General features: G+C 41.1%; 1 protein-coding gene and 1 long non-coding RNA gene across 3 annotated transcripts in view; one reads left to right on the top strand and one right to left on the bottom strand.

Annotated features, from left to right (window-relative positions):
- Nucleotides 1-2577: 2577 nt before the first annotated feature.
- Nucleotides 2578-19587, top strand: part of LOC144318693 (uncharacterized) — a 39467-nt gene continuing 22457 nt past the window's right edge. The window contains exons 1-3 of the long non-coding RNA XR_013384752.1: nucleotides 2578-2692; nucleotides 4137-4271; nucleotides 13710-13796. This is a non-coding gene — a long non-coding RNA (uncharacterized LOC144318693). The remainder of the gene's footprint in view (nucleotides 2693-4136; nucleotides 4272-13709; nucleotides 13797-19587) is intronic.
- Nucleotides 3932-16023, bottom strand: CHIA (chitinase acidic). 2 transcript variants are annotated; one of them, XM_077905856.1, is made up of 11 exons: nucleotides 15815-16023; nucleotides 14425-14454; nucleotides 13699-13900; nucleotides 11875-11931; nucleotides 11012-11177; nucleotides 7121-7245; nucleotides 6843-6966; nucleotides 6375-6560; nucleotides 5784-5903; nucleotides 5555-5696; nucleotides 3932-4307 (listed from the first exon to the last, which is right to left on the bottom strand). In XM_077905856.1, exons 1-11 carry the CDS (start codon nucleotides 15837-15839, stop codon nucleotides 4021-4023), a joined length of 1464 nt encoding a protein of 487 aa, XP_077761982.1. In that variant the 5' UTR covers nucleotides 15840-16023; the 3' UTR covers nucleotides 3932-4020. The 2 variants fall into 2 exon arrangements, with proteins under 2 accessions (XP_077761982.1, XP_077761983.1); XM_077905857.1 differs by lacking the exons at nucleotides 11875-11931; nucleotides 13699-13900; nucleotides 14425-14454; nucleotides 15815-16023 and adding an exon at nucleotides 11331-11437.

The raw sequence follows: 19587 nt of genomic DNA, 5'->3' as shown, positions 1-19587 counted from the left end.
TTAGTTCCTGTCTCCCTTTCTGTCCTCATTAATTTATTTATTAAACAAGCACTTATTAAACTCTCACAATATGCCAGGCACTGCTCTAGGCAATGGGAACATAGCAGTAAACCCAAATCCTTATCCTCACAGAGGTTAATTCTCCTGAAGGAGGCAGACAATAAAAATGATAAATATATAATATGTATGATATGGCAGGTACCAAGAAAAAAGAAGCACAGGAAGGGGAGAAGGAATAAGGAGGTTTCAATTTTAGGTTGTGCAGCCAGAAATGGCCTCCCTGAGAAGTTGGCTTTGAAGAAAGGCCTGAAGAAAGTGAGGTCAAAAGTCGAATGGAAATCTGAGGTGAGTGTCGTAGCTTGTGCAAAGGCCCTGAGGCAGTAACATGCCTGGGCTACTTGAGAAACAGAAAAAGAAGCTGAACTAGGTAAAATAGAGGGAATGAGAAGAGTCAAATGAGGTGAGGTTAGAGCCTTCATAGATCTAGAGCCAGATTGTGCATGTCCTCTTCTTGCATGTAGCAGGTGCGGTAAACTTTCACTTGATAGACTAGTTAATATGTAAATGTAGCAGGAGAAATGGGAGACACCATTTTTGGGGGCTGCAGTAGTTTTTGCATTCTAGAAATGATGACAGAATCAATCATTATGGGAAAATAGTGGCATTAGAAGAAGGTATGTCTGGGAAACCAATTTGATCTAGCAACTGGTCATTGTATTGTTCAAAGACACTTTTCCTCAGATCAATGGCCTCTTTCATGTCCTTCACCAAGTCTAGTTCCCTGCATATCCTTTCCTCAGTGTCATTTGCCATAGTAGTGACTTAAATGGAAACTCCTTCCAAAAAGACTGCCCAAATTCCTATGTTCTGTTTTACTCTAGGCTTTCTTATTCTTTGCCGAGAAGTGTAATTACTTTGGGGCACCTACGTGGTTCAGTTGGATAATCCTGGGACCCGGGTCCCAGGGTCCTGGGATTGAGGCCTGTGTCAGGCTCCCTGCTCACCGGGGAGTCTACTTCTCCTCTGCCTCTGCCTCTGCTTGTGCTCGCATACTCTCTCAAATAAATAAAATCTTAAAAAAGAAATGTGTTTATATTAATAATAATACCGAATTTTACTGGCTTTTGCCTTCCCCTGCTTATTGAGGACACTCCTGTATCTATGCTTTTGATCTCCAAGGCATGTCATGTAAGTGCTCAGAAGTCAATACATCAGCTACAATCACCATGAGTGTGATTTTCCTACATTCTTTTTTTTAAATTTATTTTTATTGGTTTCAATTTGCTAACATATAGAATAACACCCAGTGCTCATCCCATCAAGTGCCCACCTCAGTGCCCGTCACCCAGTCACCCCCACCCCCTGCCCACCTCCCTTTCTACTACCCCTTGTTCGTTTCCCAGAGTTAGGAGTCTCTCATGTTCTGTCTCCCTTTCTGATATTTCCCACTCATTTTTTCTCCTTTCCCCTTTATTCCCTTTCACTATTTTTTATATTCCCCAAATGAATGAGACCATATAATGTTTGTCCTTCTCTGATTTTCCCACATTCTGTAATGCTGTCCCAGCCCTGTCTTCTCAATGGTGAATTTAGATCACAGCGCCACCTCCCCATCCCTGCCATAAACTTCCAATGGCTCCACAACTCATTCAAAATAAAATACAAACTTATTTTTTATAAAGATTTTATTTATTTATTCATGAGACGCACACACACAAAGAGAGAGAGAAAGAAGAGAGAGGCAGAGACATAGGCAGAGGGAGAAGCAAGCTCTCTGTGGGGAGCCCGATGTGGGACTTGATCCCAGGACCCTGGGATCATGACCTGGCCGAAGCAAGATGCTCAGCCACTGAGCCACACATGTGCCCCAAAATCCAAACTTCTAACCATGTTTCAAGACCTTATGTAATCTGACTCCTCTTTATTTCTTTTCTGTGCTCACTACCTCTGTGCAACCCTGGTCTTTTTTCTAACATGCCACATTCATTTCTAGCTCAAGGACTTTGTAGCTGCTGCACTTCTGCCTGAAATGCCCTCTTCCCAGATCTCAAAATGACTGGTTCTTCTTGAATATCAAGGCTCATCCCATTTGGGAACTCCCCACAGAAGCCTTTCCCCCTTTTTAAAAGATTATTTATTTATTTGAGTGGGGTGTGGAGAGGGGCAGGGGGTGAGGGAGAGAGAATCTCAAGCAGACTCCATGCCTGACCCAGGGCTTGATCCCATGACCTGAGCTGAAACCAAGAGTCGGGCACTTATTCAACTGTATCACCCAGGAACCCCTCACAGAGGCCTACCTGGACTGTCCAAACAAAAGTACGTTTGTTCCCTTGTCATTTTCTATCATTATTACACTTTTCTCATTTCTTTGTTTGCCTAACACTCTCAGCATCAAAATATAATCACCATAGAGGTAGAGTCTTTATCTTATTTACTACTATGTCTTTAGTACCTAGAATATTACCTGGCACATAATAATGACTAAGGGCTGTGAGCATGATCGTGAGTGTGTCATCATTACTCATAAAGCTGCTTGTGCCTCATCACTGTCACCAACGTGGTCATCTACTGTGTGAACGCTGACATCTGTATGAAGGGAGGTGGTAAAATATACAAGTTAGGACTGTGAGCCCTGGTGCCAGCCTGCCTGGCTTGAGATCTGGCTCTGCACCTATTATGTGATCTTGGGCAGGTGACTTGATTCCTCTGTGCTTCAGTTTCCTGGAATTAATGTTAATCTTCCTCACATGGTGGCTGGGAGAATTAAATAATAAGATACATGTAAAATACCTAGAACAGAATTTGACATACATTAAGTCTGCCAGAAAAAGAACAGGAGCCATTAGGATTAGGATTCTTTTAGTTGAAATAAAAACAAACTTAAGCCAGCTTAAGCAGCAAAGAGGAACTTATCGTATAGATATAGGGTATTTCACAGAGCCCAAATGCAGAAATGCATCTGGATCTCAGTAAGGAGCTGTAATCAGAAGGTGGAAAGCTGTCAGTGAGTGTCCTCCATCTCTCATAGTGGCTTTTCTCTGTAGTTCCCCTTTAGTCTTCTTGCTCTGTAACTGCCCTTCTCTGCAGTCCCTCACTATACCTCTTGAGTTTAAATATCCCAGGGCAAGCCACTCAGGGTATGACAGCCATTCCTTGTTGTCAGTTGCAGATTTTAAGGCTTGATAATCTGATTAGCCCTCTTTTTTTTTTTTTTTAATTTTTTTTTATTTATGATAGTCACAGAGAGAGAGAGAGAGAGAATGAGGCAGAGACACAGGCAGAGGGAGAAGCAGGCTCCATGCACCGGGAGCCCGACGTGGGATTCGATCCCGGGTCTCCAGGATCGCGCCCTGGGCCAAAGGCAGGCGCCAAACTGCTGCGCCACCCAGGGATCCCTGATTAGCCCTCTTAAGTCTGATGTCCGTCCTAGCCAATCAGCCAAGCCAGGGTAGGAGAAGATGTAGTATAAGCACGGCAGCAGAAGGGGACAATCTCCTAATAAAGGGACACCCTGGTCCACAGGCTGGGCAGACATCTCCAAAGGAGTCCACTACACAGATCTTCCCAGTGCCTGGTCTAGGAGGCACTGGACCAGATTGGGGACCTCAGTAGATATGGACAGAATGCCCTGGGCATCTGCTTTTTGAGTAAGCCACACATGCCTGTGCCCCCAAGTCTCACAGAATCATTCTGGCTCTTTCCAGAGCACAGTCACCAGGCTACAGACCTATCTTCTTCATCCGATCCCAACACTAAATATTCAAGCATTTCCTCCCGACAGCCTCCAACTTTCATGCAGATCAACCTAGGCAAAGAGAAGACTGTGGGGTTGCTGGCACTCCCTTTCCTCACCACCTCCTCCCCCTGAGCAGCCTGTCTTTTCACATCTAGATAGGTTTCCACCCAAAGCAATTAAAACCCAAAACGCTCATGTTTTGACTAATGGCTTTTATTGCAGAACTCTAAGTAGGAGCAAGATGTACTAAGCAAAGGAGACTCGGGAATGGAGACAGGTCAGGTTTATGCCCAATTGCAGCAATCACAACTGGTGTCAAAGACAAGCCCAGCCTGGCAGTTTTGCTGGTATGTGACTCCATTCAGGCAATGCCAGAAGGCATTTCTGTTATTTGCCACAGGGTAGAGGCCATTGGCTTTTCCAGCACAGAATCCACTGCCTCCAGAGCTGCTTCCAGAGCTGCTTCCAGAGCTGCTTCCAGAGCTGCTTCCAGAGCTGCTGTTCCCGTTCCCACTTCCACTCCTGGGAGGAGAAGGTATGGGTTCCACAGGCTGAGCAGGGGCGGTACAACCTGAAATAGCACAAAACAGATTCATGGACCTGGGAGAGGCTCCCAGGGACTCCTAGAGGTGAGGAGACTAGTGGCCCTGAAGGTCTGGAGGTGGGGTGCTGTTAGCTCTAGATCCTTACTAGTGAGGAGATCACAAGAGAACTCCATACTCAGGGAAAGCTACAATTTCAAGCTACTCTGGTTTTAAATTATGCTGAGTGAAATAAGTCAATTGGAAAAGGACAAACATTATATGGTCTCATTCATTTGGGGAATATAAAAATTAGTGAAGGAGAATAAAGGGAAAGGAGAGAAAATGAGTGAAAATATCAGTGAGGGTGACAAAACATGAGACACCTAACTCTGGGAAATGAACAAGGGGTGGTGGAAGGGGAAATGGGCGGGGGATTGGGGTGACTGGGTGATGGGCAATGAGGGGGGCACTTGGTGAGATGAGCACTGGGTGTTATGCTATGTGTTGGCAAATTGAACTCCAATAAAAAAAATTTAAAAATTAAAAAAAAAAACAAAAGGTTCTCTCTTCCTTTATGTCAAAATAACTTTTTAAAAAGATCTTATTTATTTATTCATGAGACACACACAAAGAGAGAGAGGCAGAGACACAGGCAGAGGGAGAAGCAGGCTCCATGCAGGGAACCCGATGTGGGACTTGACCCTGGGACTCCAGGATCACACCCCAGGCCAAGGCAGGTGCTTAACCACTGAGCCACCCAGGTGTCCCAACTTTTTACAAAAATTACTGAGTGCCAGTATGTCCAAAATACTTTTCTAGGATCTAGGTATATAAGTGGCAAGCCAATAAGCTCTAAGAGAAAAATCTGGAAAAAGTTTAGCGATGTGGTATCTCCCCTGAATTATAGATTAAAAACATGTGAGCAGTACTTAGAGTTTCTTGTTCAGTCTCCAGGTGGACTGAGAGAGACTTTTAATAAGGAAAAAGTAAAATGCTTATATTTTGAAGGTCAGCCTAGTTTCTTGGGGGCTTTCCCATACCTTTAAGATTTAGCCAACATGGAACCCCCCCCCACCCCCCCCGTAGGCCTAGTTTTCCACAACAGCATAATATTCCTGACCTGGGAGTTCAAGGGTAGGGAAATAATGCAGCACCTGTGTGTCTCAGTGGGCAAGAGCAGTGAGGTGAAATGAGAAGTGACTCTCTGGCCTGTGGGGCAGACAGATGTTAGAGGTGCCTTTTGAATTAGAGAGGAGTCATTGTCTACCCCTGGCATTCTCCTGTTTTCACTTACTTGCACTCTGTAGCCCAAGGGCTTTCTTCAGGGTGTTGACCAGGGGGAACTTGCCCTGGTTGCAGAAAGTGCCTGTGAAGTCATCCAGGTCAATGGCCCAGACCATGGCACCTCCAAAATTGTTCTCCTTAAGCCACTGAGCCTATTTAAGGATCAAGGACACCAAAGGTCATTTTACTTCCCTGGACTCATGCTTGGGCCCACAGTACGTCAGAGGGGCTGACCTTACCTTAATTCCGAAGCTCTTGACATCATCATAGCCAACCCACTCATTGCCCTGATAGGCGTAGGGCACATCCTGAGGAGCATCCCATGCCTGAGTGGCTCCATTTTTCAGGAAGGTACAGATCTTTAAAAAGTCAAGAGATCAAATCTTTTAAATATGATTCCCATGGGAAAAAAATAAACACTTGTCTCTTTGATTATTTTTCTTTCTTGTCTTCAATTGGGATTCTCCTGTTTTCTAATTATGGGTTGTTATTTGAAATTAATGGGATCAAGTTGCTTTTGAAATATTCCTGTTATCCCTATCCTTAATGCTTGATTTTAGGAACCCACATTAATATGAGACATATAGTTCTTTTATTCCATTTTATGCTAATATAAATGACTTTAAATATGTAGTCTGTTTCTTGAAGGGATATTGTTCATTATAAGTGCTCTTCATACTAGATTAGGTAAATGAATAGCTTATTTAAATACTTGAAGCATTTGGAATGATAGCTGTGCTTTAAGTAGATACGCAGTGGACAGAATAAGCACTCATTCTGTTTAGCACAGGGCATGGAATCCACAGAATTGCACAGCCTAATCTACATACCTCATAGTAGGCCCAGAACCCAGCCTGCCTGGTGTAGGGCCCAGCAGGACCAGCGCCAGAGGTGGGGGCGTCAATGCCAGTGTTGGACGGGTCACTCAGGATGAAGGTGTGGCCATAGGCAGGGAATCCAACGATGAGCTTCTCAGCTGGGGCCCCATTGTCCATCCAGTAGTTCATGACATAATCCTGCAATGGCAGGGTGTTAGCTAAAGATACCACCCCGTGGATGACCCAGTGCTTAGTTATGATAGTCTGCTGTTCTGATAGGCAAAATTATATGATGTTAATGACAGATAGTATTTTTTCAAAGCATTTTGGTGAAATTATAGTTAATAAGATATGCTTAGCCCCTAGAACGGATAGTTATCCAAGTGAGATATTTGTAGAATTTTCATTTGTTTTGTCCCTGAATCTCCATGTGATATACAACCATACCTGGTCTGCATCTGCATGTGTGCAGGGACTCACCACATTGAGGTAGGCATTGCTGCCAGTGTCAGAAGGGTATTTGTATAAGGGGCTGTTCTCTCCAGTGTAGCCCTCCCAGGAGGCATGGAAGTCATAGGTCATGACATGGATGTAGTCCAGGTACCTAAGGGATTTAAAAACGTTTGTGATAGTCATTTCCTATGTAGGCAAAAGATACCATTTCCAAAGCCTCCTGAACAAGGTCCCTAAATAGCAAGAGAGACTGAGGACAAGTCTACTTTGCAAAAGTGAGTTTGAGGATAAACTGAATCACTCACTGGGACAGCTGGGGGATGTCATATCCAGACTGGATGTTGGAGATACCAGCAGCGACTGCTGCAGTGATCATCAGCCTGGGCTTGTTGATCTGCTGGGCCTCCTGTTCAAAAGCTTCACGCATTTCCTATAAAATAATCAAGTACGGTAGGTCATCTATGTATATGATTTCAGCCCCTTAAATCATAAGTTTGTATCACCCTTTTCTTTTTCAAAATATTTTCATATATTTTGTCTTTATTTATTTTTTTATTTATAAATTTATTTTTTATTGGTGTTCAATTTGCCAACATATAGGAGAACACCCAGTGCTCATCCCATCAAGTGCCCCCCTCAGTGCCCGTCACCCAGTCACCCCCACCCCCTGCCCACCTCCCCTTCCACCACCCCTAGTTCGTTTCCCAGAGTTAGAAGTCTCTCATGTTCTGTCTCCCTTTCTAATATTTCCCACTCATTTTTCTCCTTTCTTCGTTATTCCCTTTCACTATTTTTTATATTCCCCAAATGAATGAGACCATAAAACGTTTGTCCTTCTCTGATTGACTTATTTCACTCAGCATAATACCCTCCAGTTCCATCCATGTCGAAGCAAATGGTGGGTTTTTGTCGTTTCTAATGGCTGAGTAATATTCCAGTGTATACATAAACCACATCTTCTTTATCCATTTTGTCTTACTTTAGATGACATTAATCAGTTTTATAGCTATCTAATATGACTAGATGCTAGACAATTCCACCAAAGTCCCAGAGCAAGTTAGTAGCCAGGTCATGATCAGATGTAGGTCCCAGATGACCTGTCAGAGCTCCATTTATATCACTATATTCTGAATTTGCTGCAGTAACCTATATCCAGCTTTTGGCAGTATATATGTTGCTTCCCTTCATCCAGTAAACAAATTACTTCATAGGACTGACATCCCATCAAATGAAAGCTGATTTAGCCAATAAAGGAAGTGGTTACCAGGTGATAGGTTCCCATCCAGCACTAGCATATTTACTTTGGGTGACTCTAATCTCATTTGGAGGACTGGGTTCAGTTTTTATAATTGTATTATTAGGGTGTGTCAGAGTGAAGGGTGGGTCTGAGAATTGTCATGTGATACTGGTTAAAGGAATTAGGATATTTAAACTTGAGGAAGAGAAATTATAAGCAGGATGTTATAGCAGTTTGCAAATATTGAATGACAAATTATAAAAGGTGTTTTATCCTTTGTTATTTTGATGGGCAGAGCTAGACTCCCAATGACTAGAAGTCATAAATTATGACTGGAGGCATGTTTTGGCTAAGAATAGAGATGTTCTTTTTAATCCCTAGATCTGTTCAACAAAATAAGTAGATTGACTTTTCAACTAGTGAGTTACTTAACATTGAAACCTTTTGGAGGCTGATCTAGTATGTGAGATGGTGTAGAAACTATCTTGGAAGAGAGTAGATCTAAAAACCATCCTTGGCTTTTCTTACTCCATTCACTTTTCCTTGGTGATCTCTTAATTATTTGCCTTTGCTGATAACTTTATTTTTTTTTTTTATTTATGATAGTCACAGAGAGAGAGAGAGGGGCGCAGAGACACAGGCAGAGGGAGAAGCAGGCTCCATGCACCGGGAGCCCGACGTGGGATTCGATCCCGGGCCTCCAGGATCGCGCCCTGGGCCAAAGGCAGGCGCCAAACCGCTGCGCCACCCAGGGATCCCTGCTGATAACTTTAATATAGAATATAAAGTTAGTTTCTTTGTCCTGAACTCTGGAGTGGTATTCATTCAGTGACTATTGGCCATTCCTATAGGAGGTCCTACAGATTCCTCTCACTCCTGGTGTTCAAAGACAAATTAATGAGTCTTTCTTGTTTCAAATCTGTTCTTCTTCTTCTTGTTTTTACATTTTAGTTAATAGAAACACAATCAAACCCTTCTCAAAGTCAGTAAACTGAAAGTCCTCTCTTTTCCACTTCCTTTATTTTTATTATCTTATTTTATTTTTCTTTTCCACTTCCAATTGGTGTCCAAATCCTATCGATTGTACCCTCCTAATGTCCCTTGTATACTTGCCCTTCCTGTCCTCACTGTTAGAACCTTTGTTTGGGCCATCACCACTATATCCTTGCCTTCCTACCTGCTTCTGATTCGTCCTCCATGGTTAAGCCAGTGTTACCTTTCTAAAGCACAAATTTCATCATATCTCTCCATTACTTTCAAAGCTGCCCTACAACCTTGAGATATAACCCAAATTCCTTAACATCACATACAAGTCCCACATGATCTGTTTCTTGCCACATATGCAGACTCATATGACTCAATCATCCACATGTATTCATTTGTGAGGTTCCCCTATTCATTGCTAATACCAGTTGCTTTCAAGATTGAGCCCAAGTGTCACTTTCTCTAGGAAGCTCTTCTCGATCCTTTCCCAGAGTACAATTAGGTACCCTCTATACCTGCTGCAGTGTACTCAAAGCATACTATAATTGTTGGTTATTTTTCAACCTGCCACCTCATATTATATTCCCTAAAGCCAAGGATTATCTTATTCTTATCTTCAACCTGACACCTAAGCCAATATCTGGGACAGAGTAGGTGTTCAGTAATAGTAGGCAGTCTAGTGCAATGGTTAGAGGCAGGGGGCTTGGTAGCCAGACTACAAGGGTAGTTATGACCCCTACTAGGGTTTTTTTTTTTTTCTTTAACCATATCTTGGAGAGGGGGTGGATTGAGTGCTCCTGGGAGACTTCCATAGGTGTCTAGCCCCTCAGCTTAGGTGTGGGGTCTTGTCCTTAATATTGGTGTTTACCAGGGCTAAAGCTGTGAAGCAGAACCACTACAAGACTTTCTATGTATGTATACGTGCATTTGATTCATTACAAAGAATTGGCCTATGTGATCGGGGGGGCGGCTAGCTAATATAATAAGCAAATACAAAATCAGGCCTGGCTGTCAGAGAATATCATGTGCAGGCTGGAACCCACATAGCACAGGTTGAAGCTGCTGTTCTCAGATGGGATTTCGTGGGGAGAGCCTCTGCCCTTCGTTAAAAAAACCTTTAAGCTGATTGAATCAAGCCTCTCAAATTACCCACTATAGTCTTGCTTAATGTCAGTTGATTAGGGGCTTTGAGTACATCTGCAAAATGGCTTCACATCAACATCCAAGTTGGTGTTTGAATAGCTGGAGGCTTTGACATGTCAAAGCCATCATGATGTGCCTGGCCTAGCTGCCTAGGGGACACTAGTGTGTATTGTTGAGAGGGGGAGCTGCTGCCACCCCTGGGTGTGTGTACATTTGTGTATGGGAACCTTTTTCTGAGAATTGGGCTTGAAAATCTTTGATCAGGGTCTAGGTATTAAGCAACTTGCTTAAACCTTAGTTTCCTCTGTAAATAAAGATTGTGAGGGATCCCTGGGTGGCGCAGCGGTTTAGTGCCTGCCTTTGGCCCAGGGCGCGATCCTGGTAGACCCGGGATCGAATCCCACGTCGGGCTCCCGGTGCATGGAGCCTGCTTCTCCCTCTGCCTATGTCTCTGCCTCTCTCTCTCTCTCTGTGTATCATAAATAAATCATCATAATAAGTCATAATAATAATAAATAAATCAAAATTAAAAAAAAAGATTGTGATACTTATAGTACCTAGATGACAGACTAGATGTACAAGTGAAATGAGTTATAATTTTTAAAATAGAATAGTAGAATAAACCAGAATAGTGCCTGGCACATAGCACACATGTGTTCTTGTTATCATTGTGAAATGCTCTTGAATGAAGGCATGATCTCTAAGAATCTGCGATGTGAAGATTCCACAATTCTAAATTCCAGTTTAGTTGTAGTTGGGAACCACTAGATTCTCTGTGGAAAGAAAAGGCTTTGAATTTTCTTGGGCTAGAGACTGCCATTTCCATCCTCACCTGCACCAGGACCGTGAAGAGATGCTTGTCCTGAGGAGGGCTCCCACGAGAGCCAGGGTACTCCCAGTCAAAGTCCAGCCCATCAAACTCGTACTGGCGCAGGAATTTGATCACTGAAGCAATGAAAGTCTGGCGGTTCTCAGGAGAGGAAACCATGGCAGTGAAGCTGAGGGAGACCCAAAGAAAGAAAGGTGAGGGAGTGCCTTGGTGATCCTAACACCTTGTGGTAAAATTAAACTTTTATATTTCCACCTCAGAGCTCTTCACCAGGACACACAACCTGAATATAAATATGCTTCTGATTTTCTCTTGTACTTACTTTGTAATCAGTGCTCAGTCAGCCATGGGACCTCAGTGTTCTCTTTATTTTGTTATCCACCCAGCTCTGATTTTTTTCCTAGGTTGCATTTGTTGCTTTGAACACCTGGCTTCCCAGCTCACTGTTCTCTCTCCAAACCTTGGCCACCCCCGCCCCCGCCCCGCGCCAAGTTCATATGCCCTCAAAGAAGTCTTCTGGTTTATTTGCATGACTTCTCTTCTCTTCTCCTAGAAGATAAATAGGAGTGCTATCACACTCTACGCAAGTATTGTGCTTTTGAAATACTTTAGGAACAGGTTGTTTTGAAATCTCAGTAACTAAATGGCTGTGAATAGAATCCCAGAATATCCATCTAAATGTAAAATAAATAATTTTATTTTGTATAGAATAAATAATTTTGAGGTTCTGGTAATTTACTCTAGTAGCCCAGTAGCCTATTTGTTTAATACACATCCTTCATAACCTGTCTTAGATTGTGAAGTTTAAGGAACATAACGTATTTTCAATAACAAATGAACACCAGGCTCTCTCACAGAGGACTTACGGAGCAGTTCCAAAGTTCCAGCCTCCAATGGCCAGGAGAGTTTTCAGCTGGCTGTTCCTAAAAAGTGAAGAATAGAAAAGAGAAGCTTCAAAATTCACAAGTCCTTCTATTTAACATAACATTGCTTTGGCATTGGGCCTGGTCATATACTTTGATGTTGCCTTGATAACATATTCTGCAGGATAGGGCCCCCTGGGTGGCTCAGTTGGTTGGGCATCTGCCTTCGGCTCATGTCATGATCCCAGGGTCCTGGGATCGAGCCCCACATTGGGCAACCTGCTCCACAGGGAGCCTGCTTCTCCCTCTCCCCCTGCCTGCTGCTCCACCTGCTTGTACTCTCTCTTTCTGTCAAATAAATAAAATAAATAAATAAATAAAGATATCCTGTAGGATAATTTTCCATCAGTACTGAAGACTTTCTTTATAAAAATTATGCTGTTATCCAATACTAAGTATAATACTAAGTGAAATAAGTCAATCAGAGAAAGACAAATGCCATATTATTTCAATCATATGTGGAATTTAATAAAACAAACAAAAAAGAGACAAACAAAAAACAGACTTTTAAATATAGAAAACAAACTGGTAGTTATCAGAGGGGAGGTGGATAGGGGGATGAGTGAAATAAGAAGGAGATTAAGAGTACACTTATCATAATGAGCACTAAGTAATGTATAAAATTGTTGAATCATTATATTGCAAACCTGAAACTAATATAACACTGTGTGTTAATTATACTTCAATAACAACAAAAATTGTGTTGTTATAATAAATGCAGTCAAAATTCTTTGAGGAAATCCAAACTATGAGAGCAGATTTTGTAAAAATATGAATCCATTAGCCATAATATCTATAAAACTTTTTTATTGGGGTTCAATTTGCCAACATAATATATATAAAACTTAAAAGCATAATTAAATCATATTCTGTTCCTTCAGATGAAATGATAATGTTGCTTGAGCGTAATTACCCTCTCAGCCTCCAAGATAATGAATATAAATCAATTGATTAAAATTATGCACATTTTTTGAATAGTGGCTCTCAGTTTATATAAGAATGGAATACAAGGGTCAGAGTGGGAAATCATTAAAATTTTGGTGTTATAGCCCCTTTCTCAGAGATTCTGATTTAGTTGAACTATGGGAGGAATTGACATTTTTATCAGGTACCCCATCCGATTTTGATGCACAGTTAATGGATCACACTTCAAAAAATACCATTCCAAAGGAGTTTATTTCCTCTCTATCACAGCTTTAATTCTAGCAGCTACATTTAAGATAGTACCACTACTGGTGGTAGTGATGGTATGTAGCCTTATTTTTCCTAGAAATAGCTAAACTGAGAAAACCAGAAATTAAAAGATACCAGGGTTATTGTTTCTTTGTTATGTTTCCTTTTTACACAAATAGAACTCTTAAGATACAGCAGACATTTCTGATTTGGGGGCTCAGTGATGTCTAATCTTCATTATCTTCCACCTCCTATTCTCTGATGTAAGTAGCTACTATGGCTTGCAGTTTCTTGGGTCATAATGAAAGATATTGGCAGGGAAAAGAAGAGACAGAACTGATATAGTTTGAATATGTTAGAAAGCAGGCGATGTGCTATGTTATCTATATCATTGCTACTTAAAGTGTAGTTTCCTGGACCAGAAGCATCAGCATCATCGGGGAGCTTGTTTGAAATGTAGAATCTTGGTCCTCACCTCACACTCACTGAATCTGAACTCATTTTAAGACGATATCAGGTAATTTGTTTGCATATTAATGTTTGGGAAGCACTGACCTAGGAGACACCAAATTAGATCTCTCCACCATCTCTTACTTGTTTTTCAGGCCATTGAAGGCTTGGTAGAAAGTCACATCATCCCATTCGATGGTGGTGATCTCATTGTTCTTCATCCCAGCAAAGGCATAGATCAAGTGAGTACATAGGCAAGGGTCAATGTCATCAGGCTTGAAGCTCCCCAGGCCTGGCCGGTACTGCGCCCAGTTAGTGAAGTAGCATGTCAACTGGTAAGCAGAACCTGAGAGCAGTAAGAAGTGAGAATAATGCCCTGATTTAGGTGCCACTGAAATGTACTGTGAGTTTGGGCCCTACTTTTATTTCCCTCCTTTTGCCTCAATGCCAGAACTCTATGTGGCGGTATTTAATATAAATACTCTTGCAAGTGAGTTAAAATAGTCTAACTTGGGAACTAGTCACTGACTTGGGATTAGTTATTTTTTACTTTAACAGAGTCATTTGGGGATCTTAAGCCTACGAACCACGTAAGAAAAGATCTCCATTACTCCTGTGAAACCCAGTGAATACCAACTTAAACTCCCAGTGGTCATGCTAAGGAGGATAGCACTGACAGTCAATCCAAAATAATAGGTTCTCCCGATGTCAAACTCATCTATGAAGTAGATAGTAGCTCTCTTTCCCTCATATGGCTTATCTCTTGTTATACTTTAAAAAATATATTATTCAGACAATTGCATTATGAGTAATTTATAGAGATTTGTGGTTTATGGTAGGAAAATATAAAAGACAGAGCTCATGACTTACCTAGCTGAGTATTCAGCAGAAGAGCCAGACCTAGAGGGAAGGAAAACACATGCACTCTGAATCAATTGTCTATACCATATGGAATCTAATTCTGAGGCCTTGGGTGCCATCTTATTTGCCATAGGTTGTTACAACCCAGTGGCAAATAGGGATTCTGCTGAAAAATAGGCTTTCCAGGAAGGCACCAACAGATCTACACTTCCCTCCTCTTAGTAAAAAATGGCCATGGTTTCTCTTCTCCCATTTTTCATGTCAGTAATATATATTCCTGAATGCAGAGTTCACAGTCTACTATCTATAGAAGATCTACTGAATTTCTACTGAAATTACCCAGAATGTACTCTACTCAATAAGTACACAACCATCCATGCTTCATCTCCCTGAACCAGGATGAGTACAACCTTCCACAGACAAGGCATCCTCTGAAGCAGTGCATCAGTGTCTCCCGGAGCCTTGGAATTTTTTGGGAGCCACCTTTTAGGAGCTCTTGCAGTAGAAAAGAAGTACCAGTAACTGTGAGGCAAGAACAGATGCCTCTCCCTGGTCTTACCAGAGCACTTCTGACATGATTGTTCTGTAAATTGAATTAGAGGTTTCATTGAGAAAAGGTTCTGAAACTATAAAAGGGTTGTAAATCACATTGTTCTAAACAACTGTTCTAAATCAATTGTCCTAGGGACCCCTGGGTGACTCAATGGTTGAGCATCTGCCTTTGGCTCAGGGCATGATCCTGGTCCCGGGATCGAGTTCCATCGGGTTCCCTGCCAGGAGCTCTGTCTGTGTCTCTGCCTCTCTCTGTGTGTCTCTCATGAATAAATAAATAAATAAAATCTTAAAAAAATAAAAATAAATCAATTGTCCTAAACAATCTACTTGCTTAATTCCTTTAAATGACTGAGTTTCTAGCTGAAATTTTTATGGTACATCAGCAAGTCAGTAGGACAGTAGGGGATAAAAGACAAGTAACTCTAAAAACAGTACACATAATTTCTACTGATTTTAATCCCTGGAAAAGCTAGACCAAGGATGCAAGCATGTAGATAAAAATAATACCAATTAAAATGAGGTGGCCACAGGAAGATGAATACAGAACAAGAAACAATCGATAAGGGATGACAATAAGATAAGCATTGAACGAAAACAAGCCTTTCTTTTAGGACAATGCCTATGGGATCAATGAAGGTAGAAATGTTACTAGAGATAACTGATATTAAAGGAATAAAAGATAGACTGGTTTGTATATGTCAGGATTCTCTTGGAAATTTGAAATGATAAAAGAAGAATGGAACACCCTAGAAGTATAATGTGAAGACTCCTTCATGGCTTGTCAGATGCAGAAAGAAAAGGAAATCAGGTAAAAGTAAGGCTCTGTCTCTGACTGCAGACTCACCTGTCAGGAGAATAAGCTTTGCCATGGCTATTATTGGTACTGGTCTAGGAAAGCCTGGATTTACTTTTTATACCATCCGAGTCCCAGGTTATCATAAGGGCTTCCAAGTGGAGAACAATAAACTCAGATGTGTATGTAGCTAATCAGTAAATCAACAAATCTCCTCTACAAACACCACCCTTAGACTTGCAACCTATAGTCTCCTACCACCACCACTTTCTATGCTCAATAAGGACAAAGTAATGCTATGACCCCTAATAAGGTGGTAGAGACCATCACAATGGAAACCACCAGCATAATAGCTTTTATGGCAGTTCCTAGCGCTGATAAGCATCTGTTTAAACATTCTGGTTAGGTTTTTATGTTGTGGACATTTCGTGCCTGGCATGAAAGCATATCTTTATTGGAAAGCAAATAATAAAAACACTTAGAAGTTACTAGCTGTTTTTAAACCTTTTTTTCTTCATGGAATTATTCATGTATAATTTGTACAATCAGTACAAACTTTCCATCTTTAGGTGCTATTTTCTGAACATTTTACCCGCACCTGTTCTTTGAAATGACCCTAAGTCGTCATTATATGATAATTTTATCTAAGAATGTATGGTTTCCAAAATGTCCTCTCTGAAGGGCAACAAGAACTCTCTAGTATTCTATAGTTCCAAATTACATCCAGAAGATGTTAAAAAAAAATATTTTCAGATTGGCAATGGGTAAAGATAATGCTGATGATGTTGAAAGGAGTCTCTTTTAATAGAAGTGTTTGCAACTTGACTATGTCTAGAATTTTATGTTTAAAATTAATTGCAATCTGCCTTTCTAAACGTTATCCACTACCATTATCCTATAATAAATTTCTGCTTCAGCCAGAGATTGGTCTTCAAACCAAATGGTCTATTTGTTGTCCCCAAACATGTCTTGCATGCCTTTGCTTATACTGTCTCTCCACCCTTTGTCTGTAACATCTGCTCCTTCTCTTCATTGCCTGTCCCAGTGTGACAGTTCTGTAAAGCCTAGCTCTGACACTCTCTTCAAAGCTCAATGATCTATCTCTTCTTCCTCTGAAATACCTTGTGCACTCTAGTACCTATTATCTGCACTCTTATATGCTCCTGCCTTGTATAATATTGGAAAGGTAGTTGGTGGGCACATGGGTGCCTTCACTGACTTACTATGAATGCAAACTGACTACTCTATCACATTTAGAAACTAAATTGTATCCATTCACTCAATGATAATTAGGTCCTGAGTGCTTAGTTCCCACGCATAGGACCAGAGGTTTGGTAGAAGTGCTGCCAGGGAGGATTTCAGTTGTGAAAATAGTAATATCAACAAACTCTACAACAAAAACTATGTGCTAGAGATTGTTCCTGGTGTTTTATATCATTAAGAACTTATTTTTGCAAATGGCTAAAACCAACTATAACAAGCACAGATTGGTATATTGAAAAAATATGAGGAAGCTCACAGAATCAAAGATAAATATAGGACTGCCTCTGATAAGACAGAAATCAAGTAATTCTTGGAGGAATGGAGTGGAAGGGGTCTTAGGATAAACTCTAATTTTATTTTTTAGCCATGCGTCATTCCACATAAGAATCAAAGTCCCAGGAGAAATAGTTTGTGTATCTTTGAGCTTCCATCAGACATTTGATTAGGGAAAAAAACAGGGCACTTGGATTCAAATTTCCATCAGGATTGATCACTAAATGAAATCCTACAATAGTGGAGGGCTAATATTGAGTCACTGAAAAACAATGAATATTCATCAGAGGGTCTACTTCATTGTTTCATTTAGCCCATAAAAACCATTATTACAGTTAATTTTTTTTGTAAATTTATTTTTTATTGGTGTTCAATTTGCCAACATACAGAATAACACCCAGTGCTCATCCCATCAAGTGCCCCCTTCAGAGCCTGTCACCCAGTCACCCCCACCCCAGGCCCACCTCCCCTTCCACCACCCATAGTTCGATTCCGAGAGTTAGGAGTCTCTCATGTTTGTCTTCCTTTCTGATATTTCCCATTCATTTTTTCTCCTTTCCCCTTTATTCCCTTTCACTATTTTTTATATTCCCCAAATGAATGAGACCATATAATGTTTGTCCTTCTCCGATTGACTTATTTCACTCAACATAATACCCTCCAGTTCCATCCACGTCGAAGCAAATGGTGGGTATTTGTAGTTTCTAATGGCTGAGTAATATTCCATTGTGTACATAGACCACATCTTCTTTATCCATCATCTTTCGATGGACACCGAAGCTCCTTCCACACTTTAGCTATTGTGGACATTGCTGCTAGAAACATCGGGGTGCAGGTGTCCCAGCGTTTCATTGCATCTGTATCTTTGGGGTAAATCCCCAACAGTGCAATTGCTGGGTTGTAGGGCAGGTCTATTTTTAACTCTTTGAGGAACCTCCACACAGTTTTCCAGAGTGGCTGCACCAGTTCACATTCCCACCAACAGTGCAGGAGGGTTCCCTTTCTCCACATCCTCTCCAACATTTGTGGTTTCCTGCCTTGTTAATTTTCCCCATTCTCACTGGTGTGAGGTGGTACTCATTGTGGTTTGGATGTGTATTTCCCTGATGGCAAGTGATGCAGAGCATTTCCTCATGTGCTTGTTGGCCATGTCTATGTCTCCCTCTGTGAGATTTCTGTTCATGTCTTTTGCCCATTTCATGATTGGATTGTTTGTTTCTTTGCTGTTGAGTTTAATAAGTTCTTTATAGATCTTGGAAACTAGCCCTTTATCTGATACGTTATTTGCAAATATCTTCTCCCATTCTGTAGGTTGTCTTTTAGCTTTGTTGACTGTATCCTTTGCTGTGCAAAAGCTTCTTATCTTGATGAAATCCCAATAGTTCACTTTTGCTTTTGTTTCTCTTGCCTTCATGGATGTATCTTGCAAGAAGTTACTGTGGCCAAGTTCAAAAAGGGTGTTGCCTGTGTTCTCCTCTAGGGGTTTGATGGAATCTTGTCTCACATTTAGATCTTTCATCCATTTTGAGTTTATCTTTGTGTATGTTGCAAGAGAGTGGTCTAGTTTCATTCTTCTGCACGTGGATGTCCAATTTTCCCAGCACCATTTATTGAAGAGACTGTCTTTTTTCCAGGATAGTCTTTCCTGCTTTGTCGAAGTTCACCATAAAGTTGAGGGTCCACTTTTGGATTCTCTGTTCTGTTCCATTGCTCTATGTGTCTGTTTTTGTGCCAGTACCACACTGTCTTGATGACCACAGCTTTGTAGTACAACCTGAAATCTGGCATTGTGATGCCTCTGGCAATGGTTTTCTTTTTTAAAATTCCCCTGGCTACTCGAGGTCTTTTCTGATTCCACACAAATCTTAAAATAATTTGTTCCAACTCTCTGAAGAAAGTCCATCATATTTTGATAGGGATTGCATTAAACATGTAAATTGCCCTGGGTAACATTGACATTTTCACAATATTAATTCTCCCAGTCCATGAACATGATATATTTTTCTATCTCTTTGTGTCTTCCTCAATTTCTTTCAGATGTGTTCTATATTTTTTAGATCCTTTGGCTCTTTGGTTAGATTTATTCCTAGGTATCTTATGCTTTTGGGTGCAATTGTAAATGGGATTGACTCCTAATTTCTCTTTCTTCAGTCTCATTGTTAGTGTATAGAAATGCCACTGACTTCTGGGCATTGATTTTGTATCCTGCCACGCTGCCAAATTGCTGTATGAGTTCTAGCAATCTTGGGGTGGAGTCTTTTGGGTTTTCAATGTAGAGTATCATGTCA

Source organism: Canis aureus, chromosome 8 (assembly GCF_053574225.1).
Source record: "Canis aureus isolate CA01 chromosome 8, VMU_Caureus_v.1.0, whole genome shotgun sequence".
Classification (NCBI taxonomy): domain Eukaryota; kingdom Metazoa; phylum Chordata; class Mammalia; order Carnivora; family Canidae; genus Canis; species Canis aureus.
Note: the sequence above shows the minus strand (reverse complement) of the source record. Positions and strands in the feature narration are given on the sequence as shown.

Excerpts from the sequence above, each read along its gene's own strand:
- CHIA (XM_077905856.1), bottom strand. The coding sequence starts at position 15,839 with ATGGCAAAGCTTATTCTCCTGACAG. Across the intron at positions 13,901-14,424 it reads TCTGCTGAATACTCAGCTAG|GTTCTGCTTACCAGTTGACA; the intron begins GTAAGTCATGAG and ends TACTGCTCTCAG. Across the intron at positions 11,932-13,698 it reads TTCAATGGCCTGAAAAACAA|GAACAGCCAGCTGAAAACTC; the intron begins GTAAGAGATGGT and ends TTCACTTTTTAG.